At 49.4% G+C, this 16,621-nt stretch overlaps 1 protein-coding gene and 1 long non-coding RNA gene across 16 annotated transcripts in view; one reads left to right on the forward strand and one right to left on the reverse strand.

Moving 5' to 3' along the window:
• RIN2 (Ras and Rab interactor 2) overlaps nucleotides 1-16,621 on the forward strand; it is a 225,527-nt gene that overhangs the window by 189,676 nt on the left and 19,230 nt on the right. For all 14 annotated transcript variants that reach the window (XM_067707365.1, XM_067707364.1, XM_067707356.1 and 11 more), the window contains 2 exons: nucleotides 235-326; nucleotides 3,634-4,788. In XM_067707365.1, the coding sequence (XP_067563466.1) occupies nucleotides 235-326; nucleotides 3,634-4,788 (1,247 nt within the window). The remainder of the gene's footprint in view (nucleotides 1-234; nucleotides 327-3,633; nucleotides 4,789-16,621) is intronic.
• LOC137207465 (uncharacterized) lies at nucleotides 194-3,640 on the reverse strand. 2 transcript variants are annotated; one of them, XR_010935099.1, is made up of 4 exons: nucleotides 3,301-3,640; nucleotides 2,479-2,578; nucleotides 2,263-2,383; nucleotides 194-1,706 (listed from the first exon to the last, which is right to left on the reverse strand). It is a non-coding gene; the product is annotated as an uncharacterized lncRNA (long non-coding RNA). The 2 variants fall into 2 exon arrangements; XR_010935098.1 differs by lacking the exon at nucleotides 2,263-2,383.

Raw genomic sequence — 16,621 nt, forward strand, 5'->3', positions numbered from 1 at the left:
GTAGCACAGGGAACTATATTCAGTGTCTTGTAATAACCTATAATGGAAAAGAATATATATGTATAAAACTGAATCACTTTGCTGTATACCTGAAACACTGTAAGTCAACTATACTTCAATTAAAAAATAAAACAAAAATAAATAGTTTAAGCTAAAACATCTCTAGGATGGAAATGAAAGCAAGAGACAGAACAAGACATGTAATTACATGTATTCTCTCTTTTGAAAAATCAGGGACGTCCTGCCGTTTACCTTGAAGTTGCCTTATGCCATTTCAACAGCCAAGACTGAGGCTCAGCTTGAAGAACTAGCCCAACTGGGACTAAGTAAGTGGGTGCCCCTGCCCGGTTTCTCTTGATGTGAAAGCATGGAGCAGAGCCAATGGCAGACGATACATCGTTGCATCAGAAAGCAACCCTCATCTCCATGGTAGAACTCCATGAGGCCCTGAGTCACACCTTCTGAGAGTCTTTTTCTAAGTCAAACGTCCAACCCGCTCTCAGAGGCAGGTGCCGAGTTTGCCTGAGTAGCCCACGTATTCTCCCCAGCATCTCCCGTCGATGAGTTTGAGCTCCCCAAAATGTCCAAGTCTTAAGATAAGGTGAACCTCTGTCATGGGTCCTGCCCTTCTGTGGCATCTTGCTGGGGAAAGGCCGTGCCTGACGGACGGGGAAAGCCAGTGCAGGCACCTCGTGTGCATGAGTTTTATTCTAGAGGAACACACGGTATTGATGGCATTTCTGTGCTTTGAGGAATTTGACAGCGCAGGCTTCCAAGAGTAACATCTGTCTCAGTTCCTCTCTTGCTCAGTTCCGGCCCTGGTGTCCTGGGCCATGTCCCTTACGCCGCCGTGTATCCTCACTCCGGCCAGCTGGGCGCTCGCTTCCCCTCCTGCCCTTTGCCAATGCCCCTCAACCCAGCCCCGTGGTGGACGGTGGATGGCAGGGGCTCAGGACACACCACTCTCCCAGTGTCACTTCTTGGTTCTGTTGCCCTGGGGAACCCGTGTGGGTTTAACTTTCACAAAAAATGTTTTCCTCCTCGATGGGAAGGGGGAATTCTCTTAAGATTTTGGGGCTTCAGTCTTCAGAGAGATGAACAACCAGGCCATAGTATTTGAGTTTATATACCAGTATATAGTATTTGAGTTTGGGATTCTGAAGTGCAACTACCAGGATTCCAAGGACCTAAGAAACTGTGATACTTGACCCAGCAAATAAGAAATATATGTGTCCCTCCTTTGGCCAGTTTGCCCGTAAATCTCAAGAACTTGTTCTGAAGCGGGTACCGTTGCCAAGAGAGCCTCCAAAACACATAGAGAAGCCCGGAGGTGGATTCACATTCCCCTCCGAAACTTGGTTTCCAAAGAATTGCCACGTGCATCCGAGGCCTGTCTGATGGGCAGCTGGGTTTCAGGATTGGGAAATAGAATCCAGGTAAACATATCAGGGCCGCATAAATGTTCCTGCTGAAAAGTCACACCATCTCTGCCCCCGAGCTTTACACACCTTTGGAGAGAGTTTAAAACATTTCCTGAATTTAAGGTCAGATCCTCCACTAGATTATAGGCCTCTTGAGGACAAGCGCCAGGTCTCCGTTTCCTCTGGTGACCTCCATCCCCAGGACTCCTGGTTCAGGGGTCAGCCTGCTGTGTGTGCCTCGTGCCAGGGCTCCAGGACCGCAGTATCAGGGACAGCACTCGTGCCCTGCAGAGATCGAAGCAGAAAGAGCTCGCTCTGGTGGCCGCTCACCGGAGGCAAATAAGGTCTCATTCATAGATATTCCATGTGTAATGGTCAACGTGCACCTTATCCATTTCGTGAAGAGACAGCACTTTAAAAAATTCTGTACCTAATTTATTTGTTTGTCCAACAAGTCTTTCTGGAGGGTCCGCTATGTGGCAGACGCTATGTCCCACAACAAGGGTTCAAAGATGCATAGGGTCCCTCCCTCTCCCCCACTCCCCAGGTTTAGTCTGCATGGGAGGAATACATAACATGGGGACTAAGTGTTCTAAGTTTGTAAAGTCTTACAACGGTGGCAGGGGGAGTCTAAGGAGGACGCAAAGGAGGCGAGAGCTGCTCTACACTGGCCAGTAGAAATAGATGTAAGGCAAGCCAGTGTGTACCTTTAAATTTTCTAGTAGCCGCATGAAAGAAAATTAAAGGTGCAATTAATTTTTACAATTTACTTAATGTGATATCTGCAATGTTATTTCAATATATCATCCCTATTTTTTAAAGTATTGATCAAATATTTTACCTTCTTTTTTTCATGCTAAGTGTTTGAAATCCAGTATGTATTTTATCCTTATAGCACATCTCTATTCAGGCACTAAATTTTTGTCAGAAGTACATGGATCTGTATTTAGATTTCGTTACATCTACAATTGAAAAAGTAGTTTCATATAAAGTTTCACATACTTTAGACTTTCCCAGTAACTGAATTGTGTCAGTTTTTACATTTAAATTGATTCACCTGAAATAAATGGAAAATGGAGCCCCTCCGTTTACGAGCTGGATTTCAAGCGCTCACTGGCCACAGGTGGCTGCTGGCTCCCCTATTGGACAGCACAGACCTAGAGGGAAGGAAGGATGAGAGAAAGCGGGCAACACAAGTCAAGGTCAGGCATGTTCACAGCACAGACAGGACAGGGCCAGGGCTCCCAGCCTCAGCCTCTCCCCAGGCCCCTGTGACCAGCCATTCTGGGCCCTCGGGAAAGAAACACAGTTTCAGCAAACACAACAAGGCAGAACTGTAGAGACAAGAACCTATTCCAGATGGAAATTACAACAGGTGTTCAGCACCACCACTGCCTCCCTCGATTTGTGTGGAAAACGGACCCGTCTGTCAAAGGGCGCCCAGGCAGTACGGCTGCAGTCAGCGACGTGCACCACTCCAGAGTGCTGAGCACCGATAGTCAAGGCCAGGAGGTTGTAGGATTTGGGAAGGATGGGCAGCAAACCACAAAGATGGACGGGCGAACTTGCACTTAACCTTTGCATGAGCTGGCTGTCCTGTTTTTTGCTGATGGGACCCATGAGTGTATTTTTCCTCCTTTTGGGTTTTAATGCTGAATGTGTCAAACCCAAGGCAGATTGTGTAACGTCCGCCAGGCCCAGCTGCTGGTCCTGCCTATTAAAGGGGAACTGCGGGCCCCCTGCGGAGGGCACCCCGGGAGAAGGAATCAGAAAGGATGCTGCTGCTTAGTGGGAGGACTTGGTCTTTGTGGAGCAAGTAGGGAGTCCCACGGCCTTTTCCAAGCTCGTACTGTAACCACCCCAGTTCCTTTTTCCTCACCTGGGGAAAGGCCTGGCCGGCTCAGTGCCACAGCCAAACCATCCCACAAGGGCTTTGAAGGTGAAAAGCCTCCGGAGCCTTCCCATGAGCCGGCAGCTGGACCTGGCAGCATTTCCACCCTTTCCAGTAAAGGAATGCAGTGAAAACAAAAACAAAAAAAAAAAGAGAGAGAGAGAGACAGAGAAAGAAAGAAAGAAAGAAAAACACCACACTCCAGTATAGCAGCGCCTCCCCTTCCAAAGCTGTGCATTGCCAGGCAAGTGTGATTTTTTGTGAAGGACTGGCCGAGTGCACTGTATTTACATTCTTGTGTTCACTGATAATGACTTTCAGATTTTTGGAGCTCTCCAGCTGACAACAAACCCCCAAACCCTCCACCTCCCCATAGGCCTCTCTCCTCCGACGGTGTGGGTCCTGCCTCGCGTCAGCTCTGCCTTATAAATGGAGTGCATTCTATAAAAACCAGGACGCCCTCGGAGCTGGAGTGCAGCCAGACCAACGGAGCCCTGTGCTTTATTAATCCTCTGTTCTTCAAAGTGCACAGCCAGGAGCTCGGCGGAGGCCCGAAGCGGCCCTGCACCCGGACTCCCCCCGACGCGAATGGCACGGACAGGCCTCGGTCCCCCCCACCCCGGCCCCCGCCCCCCGCTATTAATAGTGTGCACGGCAGCCCCCAGCTGTCCGGGCCCGCGGCCGCCGCGAGCATGCCGGAAACCGTGGCCCATCACCAACACGGCGACGGAGCTCGGCTTGGAGCGAAACCAACCCCCGTCCCTCCGCCCCGGCTCAAGAAGCAGGCGTCTTTTCTCGAGGCGGAGGGCGGCGCCAAGACCTTGATCGGCGGCCGGCCTCGCCCGGAGCCCGCGGCGGGCCCGGCCGGCGGCGCAGGTGGAGCCCCGGCGGCGGTGGAGGCGGTGGAGGAGGCGGCCCCGCGGGATTGCACAAGGGCCCGGCCGGCCGCCGCCCCTGCATCCCCATCCCGGGCCCCGTGGCGCGGAGGCCGACAGAGGCTGAGTGACATGAGCATTTCCACTTCCTCCTCCGACTCGCTGGACCTGGACCGCAGCATGCCCCTGTTTGGCTACGAGGCGGACACCAACAGCAGCCTGGAGGACTACGACGTGGAGAGCGACCAGGAGACCATGGCCCCCCCCATCAAGTCCAAGAAGAAGAGGAACAGCTCCTTCGTGCTGCCCAAGCTCGTCAAGTCCCAGCTCCGCAAGATGAGCGGGGTGTTCAGCTCCTTCCTGACCCCCGAGAAGCGCATGGTGCGCAGGATCGCCGAGCTGGCCCGCGACAAGCGCACCTACTTCGGCTGCCTGGTGCAGGACTACGTGAGCTTCCTGCAGGAGAACAAGGAGTGCCACGTGTCCAGCACGGACCTGTTGCAGACCGTCCGGCAGTTCATGACCCAGGTGAAGAACTACTTGTCCCAGAGCTCGGAGCTGGACCCCCCCATCGAGTCGCTGATCCCCGAAGACCAAATAGGTGAGTACCCACCTTGCCTTAAAAATATATATATATATATAATCGATTATATGTGGAATCAAAAAAAAAAAAAGACCCAGGTGAACTTATTTACAAAACAGAAAGAGACTCACAGACATAGAAAACAAACTTACGGTTACCAAAGGGAAAGGGGGGTAGGGATAGATTAGGAGGTTGGGGTTAACAGAGGCACATTGCTCTATATAAAATAGATAACTAACAAGAACTTACTGTATAGCCCAGGAAACTATACTTAATATTTCATAATAACCGATATGGGAAAGGAGGCTGAAAAAGAAAAAAAATATATATATATCTGTATATCTGAATCACTTTGCTAGACACCTGAAACTAACATGACATTGTAAATCAACTCTACTTCAATAAAACTACAACAAATATATATATATATATAGATATATATCTATATATATCTATATATAGATATATATCTGTAGCCTGGCAGGACAGCGCATCCTGTGCTAGTTCTCTTGGATGGAGTTTTCTCTGGAGTTCAAAACAGCAACGCACCGCAGCCCCTGGGCTGATTTGAACTGGAAACACAGCTTCTTGAAGGAGACTTCACGTTATACCTGACTTGGCTGCTGTGCGCCAGGCTTGGACGTGTTTGGGGTGGGGGTGACCGATGGGGCAGCAGATGGGTCTGTCCAGGGACGGAGCTTGCCTTCTGAGGGTCCGTTAGCCCACCTGATTTTGTGCTGTGTGTGTGACACGCCTGTTGAGGGTCTCCTGAAGGTGCGTCTCTGCAGGTTGTGTGCGAGGAAAAGGCGTTTTTTGCTGTCTTCTGAGAGGCGGGGGGTTTGCGCTGCTTTGGTTGGGAAGTGCCCTTTTTACCCTCAGAAGAGGGCAGAGCCCACGGTGTGCAGCTGGGTGAGTTTCCACAGGGAACAAGCCCCAGCCCAGCAGAACATGACAGCATCCAGAGCCCCCTGGGATCCCCGCCTTGTCCCCCTTCTCCCCAGAGGGTAACCGCCTTGCCGGCTTCTCATCGCAGAATTCAGTAAGTAGCACTGTGAGGGAGTAAGCAAAAAAAAAAAAAAAAATCAATGGACAGGTTGGTTTGTGTACCTTTAAACTAAGTCACATATTTGGAGGTCACATGAAAGGTGTTTTCTCCAAAGTCAAGGGGAAATACTTTCTTTATAACCTTGTTGGAGGGCTGAATTGCTAGTGGTTACTTTGGCCAAGGAAAAATTGAATTTGGCAAGCCATCTTTTTTTTTCCAGGGCGAGAGTGTTAAGGGATTTTTTTTTTTTTTTTTTAACTTCAGAAGATTGACTCTGAAAGGCTAGTTTCAGAGACCTCATTGACTGGGCACAGCAGCCAGAAGGGCTCCCAAACATTTGCAGGCAGTTCATAAAGCAAAACCCCAATTTCTCTTTCTGATTGGGTCCGTTTGACGAAAGGAGTAAACAGTGTGTGGTAGCAAGTGCTGTCTCTCTGTCTCTCTCTCCTTCCTTCTCCCTCTCTCTCCTTTGGGTTTCAGCAGCTTTTTGATTTTCTCACAAAGGAATCAAAGCCTTGTTTGTTTTCCTATGGCTTGTGCCTGGGTTGATGGGGCGTGGTTAGAGCTGGGCTGCTGGAGAGAATGCTGGAAGGAATGTGCCCCAGGATATGCCTTAGAGATGGAAACGCCTTCGGGACAACAGAATAGCCACCCAGGCCCCCTCTGTCCCCGCCCCCCAGAGCCTGCCTCTCAGAGGAGACCCACTCAGACCCCGAACCGGCAGGAGCAGCTTCCTCTGCGGGCGCTGATGTCAGCCCTGGGTTATGTGGCCGGCAGCGCCAACCAGCCCATGGAGAGGAGGCTCCTCCCTGGGGAACCAGGCCTTCCCTTCCTTCTCCGCCGATGCTGTGATCACCAACAGAAGCGCCCGTCCCAGGAAGCTCTCCTGCCAGCTTCTTTGTGGGTGAAGTTCAGAGAGGGTACTTGCTCTTGGAGCACCAAATCTCCTTTTCTCCAAAAACAAATTTGAATTTGGCCAGCAGTCTTTGCTGCAAACACTTTGCTGCTCCGGAAGGATGCAGCTTTCAATTTAAAATCTAAGGTCGTAAGGAGAAGGGAAGCTGACGTCTAGGGCGCCCCTAATTTGAGCCAGGCCGCCTGTCCAAGCGATGGCAGTGGGTCCTGGCCTCAGCCCAGTGAAGCAGGCATCCGTGTGCCATGTAGCAAGGCAGGGCTCTGCCAGGTGGAGCGGGGTGTCCCAGGGCCACGCCGGCCAGGAATTAGCCCGTGCAGCTTCTGAACTTCCTTCTGTCGGATTCAAAGGCCATGGTTTTTGAACCTCACCCCTCTCCCCTGCTGCGGCCTATGTTCATATTTTCTCATCAGAAATTAAGGGGGATAAGGTGGGATTGACAGGTACACGCTGCTGTATTTACAATGGATAACCCACAAGGACCTACTATATAGCACAGGGAACTCTGCCCAATATTATGTATCAACCTAAATGGGAGAAGAATTTGAAAAAGAATAGATACATGTATATGTATAACTGAATCACTTTGCTGTACACCTGAAACTATCACAGCACTGTTAATCAACTGTACTCCAATGTAAAATAAAAAGTTAAAAAAATTTTCTTTTAGTAAAGATAAAAAAATAACAAGAACATCAAATGTTCTACAAGGGAAAAAGAAAAGAAATTAAGAGGATTGGAAAATTGTTTAATTATGTTATACACCTAAAATGAATATGGTATATGTCAATTGTATCTCAATAAAAATTAATTTAAAATTTAATTTAAAGGGGAATTAGAATACAGGCTTACCCTCAGTGGAGGCAGCTCAGACCGAAGCTGCCTATGGAGGTGTAGGTGTGCCCAGCCCGAGCACTGCCTCACTTTTTTATTGGTTCGTTTTGGTTTTCTAAGCTTTTGCATTAAAGCAGACACTTCATCGTATCTGTTGCTTCCCCAATGAAATCATTATTCTGTTTTGAAAAGTGCAGTGAACGTGCTGGGCTTTTGAAATTAAGAGGAAGGCGAGCCAGAGCAGACAGTGACCCGAGGAACTCATCATGCGCCCAGCTGGAGGGAAGGATGTGACCCTAATTATTAGAAAACCAGTCCCTTTAAATGTGCACGTTTAGATTAGGACCCTGGCAAGAAAATGGACTTAGTCTAATTGTCTGCTTTACATATTCCTAAATGAAGGACTCACTAGTTTACTAAAAACCTACTAATACAGTGATTCCTTTAAACCTCGTAACCAACTCAAGGTTGGTACATTTGTGTAGATTTTGTTCACATTTTGCAGATTCAGGAATGGAGGCCGAGATGTATAAAGTGACTTGCAGAGGGTTATGCTGCTGGTAGGTAGGGGAGCTTGGATTCAACCCCCATCTCCTCTCGCTTGTCTGCTCATTCCCACCAATCTCACTTCCTGGGAGGTTGTCATTCACTTTGAATGGATTCACTTGAATGCCACCCCCAGAATTCTAAGCCTCAAGTTTGTTCAGAACAGGTGTCTACTGATGCTCAGAAGTCTTTTCAGGAATGCCACTTGGGTTTCTCTGCTTCAGAAAAAATCTAGTCCTGTCCTCCTTTCCCACAGCTTCTGAGGGAGAGAGCTCTGAACTAGGAGGTGGGATTTTAAAGCCTAGATTTACAGAATTCCATCCTGAAAACAAGGAAGTTGGAGGAGGTATTTCACTGGTTTAACCCACGTAGAATTAGAACCGTCATTCATCTGCGAAAAATAACCATGTGAATGCACGTATATATGCGTTTAGTGTTTCGATACAGTGCTAATCTTCCTCAGAGAGTGGTTCTTCAGTTGCATAGAGAAAAGCCAATGAAAAAACTGAATCGCCCTCCCCCACTGCCACTTTGTCCATGTGCTCTTGTCACAGCCCTGTAAGTCAGCACTTTCTAGGTGAGAATAAAATGATAAACAATCTCAAAGATGAAAAACTGCCAGTCTAAACGGTTGTGCCCTATCGTGGAGAATTTGAATTCTGTTTAGACCACTCTTTAAAGCACTGCCACGCAAAGCCCTGACATTTAGAGGTTCTTCAGTAAGAACCTCTTGGTTGATTGACATCAGCTTTGCTCTTCTGATTGGAGGATGAGATGAGTTCCCATGAGAGCCAGCTCTTTCTTGATTCCAGGGCCACTTACTGTGTTTCCCTTGTGGGGACCACTCCACCCCCGACTCTACAAAAGTGGTACATGGAGGGACAAACAACTGCTTTAACAAAGTGTGTACACTGCTTGACATCTTCCTCAAAAGCCCAGGATCGGTGACTTCATGGACAGAGTGAGGTGTACTCACCACCAGTGTGTCCAGCCCTGTAAGGTACTGACAGGTGCGACATCACGTATTATCCCAACGCGTGCTGCTCATTGGTGGGTTTTCACATCACACCACTCTTGCTTCAGTCTCTTTCAACCAATGGGAGAACTTAGTCCAAACTTGCTGGTCGTGAAATCTACACTTTGCAGAACTTGTTGCATTTTTGTGGTTAGTGTTTTGATTTTATTCAAGCAAAAGAAGTCTTACTTCTGATTTGATGTTAATCTTGGGAAATCCCTCTGTTTTCAAGTCTTGTTTCAAGAAAAACAAAATTTTTCCAACTCCAAAAATGTTAGTAATCCCAAATTTTCTATTTCATTCAAATTGCCCATAGATGATCAACAAAGATACAAATAAGCCAACTGTATTCCTAAAAGTCAATAATGAAAAACAAGACAATATATTGTTTTACTTTCTTTAATAGCTGTCAAAATGTGTATTTTCTCTGAAGAGCATTTCAATTATTTGAAGAAAAAATATCCTTAAACATGATTCCAACATATTTCAAAGAGAACATCAATTTACTTATGTGTGTGTGTGTGTGTGTGTTTAATAGAGAAATGATACTGAAATGTGGTTAATCACCAGAGAGCATAGCATGAATAAGAAAGGAGATCTGAAATCATTCCTTGGACGTTAAACAATTAAAACTACTTTGCTTCAGATCTTCTTTTTTTTTTTTAAATGAAAGTTGTGGCCAGAGAGGCATATTGGTGCCAAGTTGAGATTAAAACCTTGACTCTGACTTCTGATCTAGTCCTTGTGTCCATATCACCTGCAAGGAGTCAGTCTCTTTGTACGTTAACAAAGGGTAGAGAGAAGGAGAAAGACTGACCTCTTGCAGCATAGAAAAAGAATGCCTATAGTATTTTTGAAAATTAGTTTAAATAGATAGAAGACCGCAGCAAGAAGCCCCTCTTATTCTCCATGGAGCATCATTTGTTGTATAATTTTTACTTCAGGGCGTCAACATTGGGTTCATTATGTCATATCAAGTAAAAGAAGGTCCACGGCCCTGGAGTTAAGAATCTCTGCCCAGTAGTCGCTGTCTCTGTGATGCTCTGAGCAAGGGAACCGTCAGAGAGCTCTGCTCTTGAGGTGGGGAAGGGGGACGGCGTCACAGAGTGTGAGGCACACGGAGGTGTCTGTGCTGGCGTGTTTCCTGACTCTATCCCTGGAATCTGCCATCTCGAGAGAGAGAAGCACCTCCCTGGCAGGGAACGCCCCCAGGCAAGAGAGGACTCCACATGGGAACTGAGAGCGGGAGCCCAGGCACACTTGAAGGGCCAGGCAGACTGAAAGGGAAGCATCAGAATCTTTGACACTGTTTCTATTACTCTGCTCCACAGAAAGGATGGCTCTGATTGGCTGTCTTGGTGAGGCCAGACCCCACAGAGGAGCCCTCATCCTCCTGGCCTCATCCCAGCCTTGCCTGGTTGGCCCAGCCTCCCAACAGGGACTGCATCCTGCAGGGCCAGCCCTGCTCCCGCCACGGACACGGCGTCCATGCGGGAGGTTCTCACTTATCATCCAGGCCCAGGGGCTTCTTTGAGAAACCGGAAGTCACAGCCCTCTGTTGAGTAGAGAGTGTGTTTTTAGTAGAACCAAGTGACAGCCTCCACAATAGTTTAAGAACACTTTTATGCAGAGGATCCCTTAACCCCCCTTACTGCCTCGGGAGGCCCCGTTTAGTATCCTCAGGTTTATAGATAAGGAAACAGAGCCTAGTGCCCTCAAGCCAGGATGCATGTAGGGCCAAAGCCAACTCCTGTGGAGGCCTTCCTGCCCCTCCTGTGGTGGTCACCACACCAGAGGGTCCTCCCGTCCACGTGACTCCTCAGTGATGGTGTCAGCCTGGATCACCAGCCCAAGGCCGAGCTTGCCAGATCTCTGCCGTATAAAAACGTCCCCCCCGGGACTTCCCTGGTGGCACAGTGGTTAAGAATCCCCCTGCCAATACAGGGGACACGGGTTCGAGCCCTGGTCCGGGAAGATCCCCCATGCCGTGGAGCAACTAAGCCCACGAACCACAGCTACTGTAGCCCGCGTACCTAGAGCTCGCGCACCGCAACGAAGAGTAGCCTATACGTTTACAGAATGCCCTTCCTAGAAGCCCACCAAAACGAACGTGAATGATCGACCACCACCCCAGTGCTTGTCATTTTTATTTTGGTCGTCTCTGCTGGGCTGATGGGATCTTCCTTTAAGTGATAAAGCATCCTTTATCATTCATTATTTAAGCGCCGAAGGATGCATTACTGACAATCCTTAAAGCAAACCCCGGTTACAAGACATCCCTGCAGGGGCCTCTGGTGGCTGCCCCACACCCGAGCAAGGGGCTCCTCACTAGAATCACACTTTCTGGATTCTGCAGGGCTAAGGAGAAGAAACATAGTTTTCATGTAGCCACCCCAAGGAAGGATTTTCAGTTCCATTCAGAGGTCACTTGTGGAACACACGCTACATGTGGGCCTTGGGCTCAGGGCTGCAGGCGGCTCACCCCAGGTCTGGTGTGCGGAGGGCTTCTCCAGGAGGGGGGTCAAGTTTGCTCTGTGCCACGCATTGCAGACGCAGCAAAGAGCTCCGAGGATGCAGCAAGGGGGAGCTGTGTGGGGAGGTAGGTAGGCAGGCAAGGCTTCCTGGGAATCCCTGTCATCGGGGGACATGAGGAGCCTGCCGGGCACAGGGAACAGTGTGAGGAAAGGCGCAGAGGGCTGTTGGCTTCAGCGAGAGCGTGGGCTGCTCATTCGTGGGGATGTGGCAGGAGGAAGGGATGGAGGACGAGTCAGGGTCCATCCCTAGAGCTGCCTGAGCCTTAAAGGTGCTGGAGAGCATTTTAGAGAGATCGCCCCAGGCAGGGTAAGAGTCACACTCTTCAATAGTCGCTCCAGCCCAGGTACCCGCCAGTCAAATCAGACACTGGCCAAAAACACCTGAGGATCCGTGTGACAGGCCGGGTGCCAGGGGCCTGGAGTGGGCACACACAGGGCAGGGGCAGCAGCGTGACCCAGGCCCTCTGCAGCTAGTTGACCAAAAAGTGTTGGTGATGAATTAAACCCACCCTTCATCCCACACGCCAGCTCATCTGCAATGGGGCTGGGGGCTGTCTGTTCCCATCGCTCTGAGACACACAGCTGCCCAAGACACTCAGCTCATCTGTGGTCTTGAGCTGTGAGATGGGGTCGGAATGAGGTAGTGACAAAACACTGGGAGTTTCAGGGCAGGAAGACCCCGAGGGCCAGACTTCAGATCCTCTGTCCTTGTACCTGTGGATGGGAGGGGCTGCAGAAGAGTCGGAAGACAGGAGAGAGAAAGGTGTACACTTGTCCTTTGGTATCTGAGGGGGTTGGTTCTAGGACCCCCGTGAATACCAAAGTTCGAGGATGCTCAGGTCCCTTATATGAAATGGTGTGGTATTTGCACAGAACCCACACACATGCTCCCTATGCTTTAAATCATCTCCAGATTGCTTTTAATACCCAAAACAGTGTAAATGCTATGTAAATAGTTGACCACGTACAGCAAATTCAAGCTCTGTCTTTTGGAACTTTCCGAATTATTTTTTCCAGAATATTTCCATCCACAGTTGGTTGAATCCACTGATGTGGAACCTGCAAATACCAGGGGACTGACTGTACAGGAAGCCAGGCGACTTTTCTATTCATCAAACCAAGTAAACCACAGTTAATACAGAAAAAACCCAAACCAAACCAAACAGGCCTGAATCAGTAATCCTGGTGTCCTTTATCAAAGACATACACTTCACCGTGGAAAGGAACAGAGGGAACCAGTGACTTTTGCTCACTTACTAGGTGTCAGGTGCGTACGAGGTGTTCATTATGTAGGTCTCCCCCAGTCCTCCCGACAGTCCTATCAGGAAGCTGTGAGTGGTCCCATTTTACAGATGAGGAAGCTGAGGCCTGAAAAGCTCATCTTCTTCCCTCCAGGCCGCAAAGTAGAAAACCGCTCGTTTGGAGTTCACATCTGACCCGAGGGCCACTGGGACACAAGGTGGTCTGTCTGCTTTTCATAATTAGTTTGTGCAGAGGGTTAGACAGGTGTTCCTGTGGCCACCTGGGTGTCACATCTCAGCTCGCTAAGAAGGGTGAATACATTTCCCAGATGAAAGGTAGGGGGTGGAGGGGACAGGGGGTGGTTTAGAGTAAGTGCTCAGGCTGGACTGTGGTTTTATTTTTTTTTTGCGGTACGCGGGCCTCTCACTGTTGTGGCCTCTCCCGTTGCGGAGCACAGGCTCCGGATGCGCAGGCTCAGTGGCCATGGCTCACAGGCCCAGCCGCTCCGCGGCATGTGGGATCTTCCCGGACCGGGGCACGAACCCGTGTCCCCTGCATCGACAGGCAGACTCTCAACCACTGCGCCACCAGGGAAGCCCAGGACTGTGGTCTTAAGTCCCAGTTCGGCTGCTGCTGAGCTGTGTGTGCTTGGTCACATGTCTTAACCTCTCTGTGCCTCTGCTTCTTCACCTGCAGTAGGGTTACCAGACACTGTTGTGCCCGCCCCACTGACACTCACTCCCCTGCTGGATTTCCAGCTGCCAGCACCTGCAGCATTTTCCCGACACTTTCTGATGCCACCAGAGCCCTAGTCCAGGGCGGATGGAAAGGCTGGGGGATTAAAGCCCACCCCACCCTGGGGAAGCCACCCTCAGGCAGGGACTGAAGGGAGCAGGTGTGTGAGTCCCCCAGCCTCCTCCCCTGGGGGTCCAGCTCTGAGGCACCCCTGCGCTGCATCTCCTCCCAGGGGTAACTGGTTAACAAAGCGCTTGGCGTTGGCCGCCTCCCCCCATCTGGTACCAATGCTTCCTGGACTCCCCTCCCAGGGGAACCACTCAAGTCCTTTTGTGTCTGGGTGGGCTTCTGGAAGACCTCAAATGAAGACAAATAGGGGTTATGTACTCATGTCAGTGGAAGGGTAGTTTAAAAACGCGTAAAGTACATAAAAGTGTTTAGAAAGCACTGAGTCGACATCAGCCCTGATCTTTAATCCAGCTGTGTAGCCAAAGGAAACTGTGAGCACAGAAAGAACGAACCAGCTCGTTTTGCCCTTCTTGTACAGACCAAGGCCCGTTGTGCCACCTCCTGGCTTCTTTGCAGTAGGAATGACCAGGTTCTCCACCGTCCAGGGAAAGTCATTTGCCTGCTAAGCCTCGTGTCCATCTGCAAAATGAGGATGGTGCTTGTTCCTCATCAAAGGGCTGGAGCAACGCTAAGATAGAGCTCGGGCATCCGTACAGCCCCTTGTAACAGGAACTGTGCAAACAGACACCCATCAGTATTAGAGACGGCAAACGTTTGCATTTCACAGTTTGAGTTCCCTACAAAAAAGGCCCACCTCTTGCCAAAAAACATTAGCTTCTATTTCTTCTACTTTACTTTCTCGAAAGGATAATCAGAATGCTAGAACTTGAATACACCAAGAGGTGGTATGACCTAACTTCATCTTTTTATTTTTTTTTTTTTGCGTTACGCGGGCCTCTCACTGTTGTGGCCTCTCCCGTTGCGGAGCACAGGCCGCACAGGCTCAGCGGCCATGGCTCACGGGCCCAGCTGCTCCGCGGCATGTGGGATCTTCCCGGACCGGGGCACGAACCCGCGTCCCCTGCATCGGCAGGCAGACTCTCAACCACTGCGCCACCAGGGAAGCCCGAACTTCGTCTTTGATCTTTTGTCAAGCAGGTTGCGACCCACTCCTTTTGGACATCATGTTGTTTAGACTCTGGGTTCGGTTAGAGTCCCCGGAGAATGTTGAATATTATTTTGTTTTATTTTGACAACCGGTCAGGTTCAGAGTGCTCCTTCTGTCTTGCCTGCCATGGGTGAGGAGTCGATGGCGGTTCAGAAGTTCCAGGCGGTGACGGTGAGAGAGGTGAGGTGAGGTCACATGGCCAGAGTCACTGAGAAAGATGGAGACGGTTGGGCTGCCAGGCCGCTTCCTCGCACCCTTTCTAAGACACGCGCCTTCTCTGGACTTCATCTTCTGGGCTCTCGCGTCCCCTACGGCAGCAGTGGGTGAGCAGAAAGTGTTCAGACGAGCTGCTGAGTGATCCTGTCCTGTGATGGTTCCTTGTCTCAAGTCTGACTTTCTCTGGAATCTCTGTCCTCATTCCTAAGAGGGGGGCGATCCCTTCACAGCACCAGAAACCGACACATTTAACTCTTCCTGTAAATCACGGTGTTGGGTCACACCAGGGCAGGGATCTCCAAGCCGACGCTCCTTACTCTTCCCTTCTGTGGCTGAGCTTTGGGGCCAGTTGATAGGCTCTCTATAAATATTTTCAGAGAATGTATTTCCAGTTGGTGATTCAGTTAGCAATTGGTTTCTAATATTCAAACTGTTGTAGCTCAGACAGTTCTCCAGTATCTTCTTGTTTCTATGTTTGTAATTAAACACAGGTGACATAACCAGAGTTCTTGGGTTTGAATCGTCGCTACCCCTCTTGCTACCTGTGTGGCATCAATCTCCCTGGGGATCAGTTTCCTCATCTATAAAATAAATCATCGTCCTTCCACCGTGGGTTTGTTGGAGGATCTGAAAAGTCAGTGCATGTAAAGTGCCTACCACAGCATTATTCTTGGGTTTAAAGCAACTGGAGACAGTAGAAAAAAACAGACAGTAGTAATTTATAAGCCACGTTGACCGATGTGTTCTTACCTTTTGTTCTGAGCTAGCCCACATTCTGAAAGATTTTCTGTTCCTTTTGTTTCCTAAAATCATTTTTCCCTCTTGCTACATGAGCAGAACCTTTTTTTTCCTATTGGAGAGAACCAGTTGGGTACTGGGTTCCTGTCACTTGGCCTTTTTTTCTATTCATCACGTTTATTAAGGATTTGTGGGGGTAGAGAGGTAGTTAGGAATAAAGTCCTGAAAAAGAATGCAAAGGGACCAGTCTTCCTTATTTCTAAATTACGGCCTTTAAAAAACGTACTAAGTTTGTTTTTGTTCATTTGGGGTTTTAAGGGAGTGGGCACATGGCAATGGGTTGTAGGTTTCAACCCTCCTAGCAGATTTCCACAGCCCCATTTGCTCCTAAGGGCGGAGTTTATGGCACAAAGGCCAACGTCCCTTCCCTGGGGACGAGGATGCGTTGCTCAGGGGACCCACTCAGCCTGCCGATGACGAGCTTTCTGCTCTCGTCCCTGGAACAGCACACAACCTTTTGGAGATGACTTGTGTGCATGCCCTGGCCCAGAGGTGACCAACCTTGCTCGGAAGTTAAAAGTTGCCCTTGGGGGTTCAAGGTCTCCAGGTGTTTTCTGTTGGTTTGATTTATCCACATGGTTCTTGAGGTTTAACTTATATCCACAAAGTGTGCGAATCTCGAGTGCTCAGCTTGACAATTTTCACACCTGTAGCCACCACCCGGATCCAGACATCAACCGTCTCCTTCCCCCCGGAAGTGCCCCCCTCGGCCCTGGTTATTCCTAAGGCCGACTGCCATCCTGACCTGTCATCGCAGATCGGTTTTGCCTGCTCTTGAACTTTATGTATACATGAC

The sequence above is a fragment of the Pseudorca crassidens genome, chromosome 15, assembly GCF_039906515.1.
Source record: "Pseudorca crassidens isolate mPseCra1 chromosome 15, mPseCra1.hap1, whole genome shotgun sequence".
NCBI classification, from domain to species: Eukaryota; Metazoa; Chordata; class Mammalia; order Artiodactyla; family Delphinidae; genus Pseudorca; species Pseudorca crassidens.